The 6675-nt window shown below is 35.3% G+C and overlaps 1 protein-coding gene and 1 non-coding gene across 3 annotated transcripts; both read left to right on the forward strand.

Annotated features, from left to right (window-relative positions):
• On the forward strand, positions 1–73 carry TRNAE-CUC (transfer RNA glutamic acid (anticodon CUC)). The gene has a single exon. It is a non-coding gene; the product is annotated as a tRNA-Glu (tRNA).
• Positions 74–153: 80 nt separating this feature from the next.
• On the forward strand, positions 154–4178 carry LOC136235967 (uncharacterized). 2 transcript variants are annotated; one of them, XM_066026099.1, is made up of 5 exons: positions 154–740; positions 870–1274; positions 1763–2365; positions 2707–2838; positions 3733–4178. In XM_066026099.1, the coding sequence occupies exons 1-4, from the start codon at positions 282–284 to the stop codon at positions 2836–2838; spliced, it is 1599 nt and encodes a 532-aa protein (XP_065882171.1). In that variant the 5' UTR covers positions 154–281; the 3' UTR covers positions 3733–4178. The 2 variants fall into 2 exon arrangements, with proteins under 2 accessions (XP_065882171.1, XP_065882170.1); XM_066026098.1 differs by having other exon boundaries at positions 2707–2834.
• The last annotated feature ends 2497 nt before the right edge of the window (positions 4179–6675 follow it).

The following is a 6675-nucleotide window of genomic DNA, read 5'->3' on the forward strand; positions in this document are numbered from 1 at the left end:
TCCGTTGTAGTCTAGTTGGTCAGGATATTCGGCTCTCACCCGAAAGACCCGGGTTCAAGTCCCGGCAACGGAATTAACCTTTTTTCCCCCAATTTATTTATTATTATTATTTTTTTTTAATGTTTCATTCGTCATCTATGACTAGGGTTTAAACATACTTGCTTATACAGGGGTTTATAACATAGTTCTATCTCCTTCTCTGCTCTCTAATACTCTCTGCAATTTTAGCTCTCCATATCCACCTTCTAATCATTACATCTCTCGTTATCTAATCTCATACAATGGGCAGGAAGAAGAAGTTTATCGATAAGAAAAAATCCGTAACTTTCCAATTGATGGCTCGTGATTCATCCGATCCCAATTACAATGATACGCCCGGCGGCGACCGAGTTTTTATCCGAGTTGACAACAATCCCCTGTCTGAAAGCTTCTTTGACGGACCTAACGGCCACCATGACGAGAATCCGGATTCTGTCTTCGCTGATGCTCCCGATGATACTGATGATGAAGATGATGACAGGAGGGGTTTTGGCAGTTCGATGAAGTTTGGCGGGGAATCTAGTGGAGGAGAGACTGGGACATTGTCTGAGCAGGTTAGAAAGGAAAATTTGGAGCTAGGATTTCCTGATGATGGCTATAATTATTTGTTTCACTTAAGGGAGATTAAGAACACGGGTGGAGGCTCTTATTTTTATAGCAACCCCAAAGCTAACTTTGTTCAACTTCCTCATGATGTCAAGGTTTGTCTACTGCTGCTTCACTCATTTTGATTTTAATTACTAATCAATGGACTCTAACTACAGAAATTGTTAACATTTTACTGTATTTCCTAGAACTAGTGCAAATAACTGTGCATTGTGAATTTTCAGGCCTATGATGCTTCAAGAGTGCGGGTATCTGAGGTGAAAACTGATGATGCTAATGATAAGTACATTTACAATGTGGCTGCAAAGACTGTTGGTGTCAGGTTACAAAAAGTGTTGGATCCTGAAGTAGCTGCACTGCTTGATGACAGTGATTTATCCCGGTTTGGTTCTGATGCAGAGGACTTGGAGGAGGATTTTATTGTTCGTGCAAATTTTCCTGAGGACGAGTCTGATTTGGTTATAGATGAGAGTTTGAATTTGATTGGTGAATCCAGTGGTCATGTGACTTCAAGCAATCAAGAAACTGCAGTGCAAAATGGCAGTGTTGAGAAAGAAGCAGAAATAGGGTATGATTTTGCTAGTGAGGAGCCACGGTCTCGCAGAATGTTGGATGAGAAATTTGATTTGGTAGGATTATTCTCTTTGAACTATTATTTTTAATTTGTTACTATTTTTTCTTCCTGTTATACTTAATGCGTATTACGTTAGTTCTTATTTGGAGTCCTAGCCTTTTGATTCAACCAGTAACAGATCCAGGATTCACTGATTTATGGGTGCTAAATTGATATTTTGTTGTTTTTACATAAAAAAATTAAAAACCCGTAGACAATTTCCAATAGAATTTTTAGCATTTTCCGGCCACCATTGGGTGCTCAAGCCCCCCCCCCCCCCCCCTCCTCTGGATCCGTCCCTGGATTCAACACTGCTCAAATTGGATCATGCACAAGGCTTGAAAGAATGCTGTTTTATTCATATACTGTAGAGGATCTCATTTTTATTCGTGCATTAACCCCTGATAGTAACTCCATTCAAATCATAATTTACTTACTGCTTCACGTTTATTGCTTCTCTGTGTATGTGCTCTACGTTAAATGAGTTCATTTTGTGTGCTGCAGCTTGAAAGTCAAGAATATGCTACTGATTATGAAGATGATGAGTATGGTGGTTATATTGCTGAAGAAGATGAATCTCTTGCAAATAAACTCAACCATGTCCTTAAGGACTCTGCAGATTTTGAGATGGATTGTAAGTATGAAGTTCCTGCAGATTTATTGCACGGTGATGGAAGAACAAAAAGTAAAGAATCAGTAGACACAGCAGCTGCCGTTGTTCGACGCTGTGTAGAATATGCGGAGAAGTATGAAAATGAGGATGAGGATGTGGATGCCATTGTGGTAGAGGAAAGTAGTGACGAGTCGGAACAATGGGATTGTGAGACGATCGTAACCACATATTCAAACCTTGATAACCACCCTGCCAAAATTGATGCCCCAGGAGCTGCTAGAAAGAAGAAGATAGCTGAAACTGTCTCTGGAGCCTTAAGTGCATCCAGTCATGTGATATCACTTCGAGGAAAAGAGAAGCTTCCTGTAGACTTCTTGCCTCGTGGTAGAAAATCTGATGCTGAAAAGGTCAAGGATGTATCTGGTTTGAAAACTGAGCCAGTAAAGAGAAAGCAACATGGCCAGGAGTCGAAGGAGGAGAAGAAAGAAAGGAAGGTATGTATTTGCTGTTTGTTCGAGCCATTTTCCTCTGTCTTCTTGAACCTATTGAATTAATTTGTATATTTTCTTCTGTTGAAAATGGCCTTTAGGGAAACAATTTACTTATCCATAGGCATGCTGATAGTTTCATCTAGGTCTATGTCCGGGAATATAATAAAATTCAAAATATCAATAGCAGTTGATTTTTTTTAACTTGACTTGATAAGAAATTCGTTTTATTAACATAAACTTTGGTATCAATGCACCTTCTTGGGGGATTTATCCTTGTTTTTTCCATATGCTGATTCAACATGGTTCGGTTGTTGAAGATTATGAGATTTTAATTATGGATGCAGGCTGCTGTTAAAGAGGAGAGGCGTGAAGCTAGACGTTTGAAGAAAGAAGTAAAGGAGCTCTATCGAGATGAAGCGCAGCGTGCTCAGAGAGTTGCTGCTATATCTGGCCCATCTTCATTTCATCTTCCGTAAGTATGTTGTTTGTGGACTTGGCTTCTTGCATTGAGTGGAATTGTAGCATTGCTTGGGAATTTTAGGGATGGCGTTCTGAACTTCTAGATGTCCTTGCAAACTTTCGTTTGAATTGAAAATAATCTATAGGAATGATGTTTAGAGAATGTTTGGTTTAGCTAATTGAGGCAACGGATAGAAAGAGAGGTTATTGGTAAACTCTTTCTCATTAGATGATAACTGATTGCGTTATATTTCTTATTTATGTTACCATTTTCAAAATTTATTAAATACTGTATATATGTTTTTTTATTGTTAGATGATACTTATAAAATAATAAATATATATTTAAGTAAATATAATTGTGCTAGCTATAGTATTATTTTTAAATAATGTATTTGCGCTTTTATATGTATATCTGTGGCATGTGTAGAGAATAAAATATACTTCCCTTCTAAATTTGTACCAAATACCTAAATTCTTCCTTTACAAGCTATTAGCTATAAGCTACAACTACCATACTTAACAGCTGAACTAAATAGAGGCCCCTTAGTTTTCAAAATTGAGAAACACAAAGTAATACAAAGATGCCAATTGCCAACCAGGCAGGGAAGTCTAATTGGTTTGGATAATCTTTAGGATGACCATTTCTTGGTTGAACAGACTGCAATTATAGAACTTCAATTAGGAAAGTTTAACACAATGGTCTGAAATATTTGTGTGACAGTAGAGTAAAACAAAGAGGGCTATTATCGGGTCTTCCATGAGTGTATGGCTCATGCAGATTGAAATCTTTGCGTCTCCTAGTGTAGATTATTTATCATGTGGTTCAGTGGAAACTGGGTTTCATTTGATTAGAGTATTGATGTTACGCTATGGTAATTTGATTTCTTTCTTACCTTTCTTTTCATGTAGTTAATTTTGTACAAGATCGTTGCTAAAGCAGTATGGTCATCGGTGGTGATGCTCTTGTTGTTTCTTGTATCAAATGAAAGGAGAGCAACTTAAACGCTTATTCTCACTTCAAATGATTGGAGTTACCTCTGTTTACCAGCCAGCGCATGAAGTTTGTTCAATCTTTTGGTACGAGGTTTATTTTTGTAATCTTATACATAGCTATAGAAAGCACATGATCTGAAGCTCAAGCGTAGCGTAATTTTTGGTTGAGATGTGCACATTTACCTACCAATATTTGTTATTAGTAATTATCTTATGTGTTAATCACAATTACAATGATAGAACAGCATTTGAACTGTGAGATAGACTGTGTTTGGCTTATTCCCAGGAGAAAATTTGAGGATGCCAGATTACTAGGTTGAAATTGTAACATCTTATCATAATCATATTATTCATTTCTGGTATGATTCTCATTATTCTAACATACTGTGATGTAAAGGTAAAATCGGAAGCAGAATAAATAGTAAAGCATAAATAAGAAAAATGTATAGAATGAGCTTGAGTAAGGAGAAGAAACATTATGATAGAATGAAATTATGACACTTCTCCATGGGGAATAGGGGCATAATTTCCTCCACCGGGAAAAGGTGCAGGATCCCAAAAGCCGTAGTCTTCAACATGAGCTCCATGGATCTGGTACGTTTTTTCGCACCCCTGCTGCTTCTGGTTCCCGACTGGCGTGAACGGAATAGAATGTGGTGGTGATGATGGTGATATCATTGATGATGATGATTCTGAGGCTGTCATTAGGAAAAGTGTTGTTATAAGCGTCATTATCATGCATAAAATGTGCACAGCTGATCGCTCATTCCAAGTTGCCATGCTTCTTATATGATTCTTTCTTAGGTTCTTCTGTGCCCTTTACCTAATCTTTTTTTAGACCCATAAAACTGCTTTGTCTTGTCCTCTTAATGGCTTGAAATTAACCAATTTATTATGATTAATAAGTGTTTGATACATATTGAGTTTTAGCTGTCTTGTATTGGGGTACAACTAGTAGTCTAGTCAAATTAATTAGAGTTTTGCCTTTATTTCACTCACACCCAATGTATGACATAACGTATTTCTTGCATGCAAGTAATTCCTTGCATAAATTTGTTTTTTATATTCAATTTGTTCGAGAAGTTGTTTATGAGCTGGTTCCAGAATTCAGGAAACAGTGTCCCCAGACCCAATTACAAGTAGGCTCTCTATTTGTTTTGAGACTTAATAAAGGAAGGAGAGTGCAGGTAAATATGTATCATTCGTGATCCTAAGTAAGTTTAGGAGACCAATAGGCGACTTTCATGCTAATAAAATACTTTGTAAGTTTAAAGGGCCAATTAGTTTTCTTAGGGCAAATTCGGGATGTCTGAAGCCTTTTCAATACTTCAATTTGAGTGTTTCCTGATAATATGAAGGGGAAAAACTGTTGTCTCCATTTCAGTATCCTCTTCAATGTCCATCTCACAAAAAGTGTTCCTTTTTATTGTATGAGTTCTCTTGGTTCACAAAATATATTATTTTAATTAGGTGGGATCGTTTTTTTGTAAAAGGACATGGAAGGGAACAATTAAATAGGCACATCTGCTTTGCCATATTTACTTTACTTTAACTTACTATAATAACACATCATCCAAATAATGGATAAGTGCGGGTTGGATAAAAATTTATCCCTCCATTTTTGAGGGGGAAGGGGGTTTGGACAATTCTGTCTAAAACACATTCAAAATAAATTACGAGGTTGTGGTAGAGTGATAAAGATTCTTTATCTCTTAACGTTAAGAGTTGGATCCTCACCTTTGCGAATGAAAAGAATTTTTGTGGCTAGCAGTTCCATCCATAAAGATGGTGAAGGATCCACCTTCTAATTAGCATCCAAAATTTTGATATAGCATCATAATCCTTTTTTTTTCTTTTTGATTTATTTTTTTATATATAAACATAATTTTGTGATTATTATTTGATAAAATATTGTTATTTAAAATGAATTTTGGAGATGAATGGGAAAATGGATTGGAGTAATGGTAGCAAAAATAAGGAAATGTGTCTGTAGGTGGTGTCAATAGTGATTACATCTAGAGCCGGCTACCCATTGCTACATGGTATAGGAGAAATTTGGGCTAATTTACGTCATGAAGTTATATAAAATAACTTTAATTAAAATTCAAAATGAGTATTGAAGCTGATATGATCAATATATCTTAAATTAAAATTTACATAATAATTGACAAATTACTTTAAAATAATTCATTTCAATAAATTTTCGATAATTTATTAAATATTGTCAACTAAAAATTTTGATTCAAGTTTTTTTTAAATAAAAATGTTTATATCATTATATTAGATGAGATGAGAAACAAGAAAATAATGAGAAATATAATCTCACACAACTCAATATAATATCAATAAAGGGAAGAAAAAGACTATAAAAAGCATAGAAAATTAATAAAAGGTACAACTAACACAAACGGACTATAAATCATATATTTTTCATAAATCCAAATTCTTAAAAGGATAGCTATAATCCAATCTTTATCATTTAGGTCTTTCTGAACATTGGAATTCAAGTAATTTTTTTTTACAAAATAAATTGTTTCTGCTCTTGCTAACTCCAAAAAATGTGTAAATCATGTAGTTCAAACGGATAAAAAAATCCTATAAAAGAAAAAACACTTTGAATATGGAGGAAATTAAGGGGTTGTTTGGTTGCTCATTTTCATGCTCTTTTTTACCTTTTCACTTTAAGAGTGAGAGTTTTAGGTGTTTGGTTAGTGACCTTCTGTTTGCCTTTTACATCTGAAAAGCAGCATTAGGTGTTTGGTTGGTGATCTCCTGTTTTCCTTTTACACTCGAAAAGCAGCCTTTTACAAAAGCAGAGAATCTCTGCTTTTTGGAAAAACAATTTTTTCTAACAGCAAA

The sequence above is a fragment of the Euphorbia lathyris genome, chromosome 7 (genome assembly GCF_963576675.1).
Source record: "Euphorbia lathyris chromosome 7, ddEupLath1.1, whole genome shotgun sequence".
NCBI classification, from domain to species: domain Eukaryota; kingdom Viridiplantae; phylum Streptophyta; class Magnoliopsida; order Malpighiales; family Euphorbiaceae; genus Euphorbia; species Euphorbia lathyris.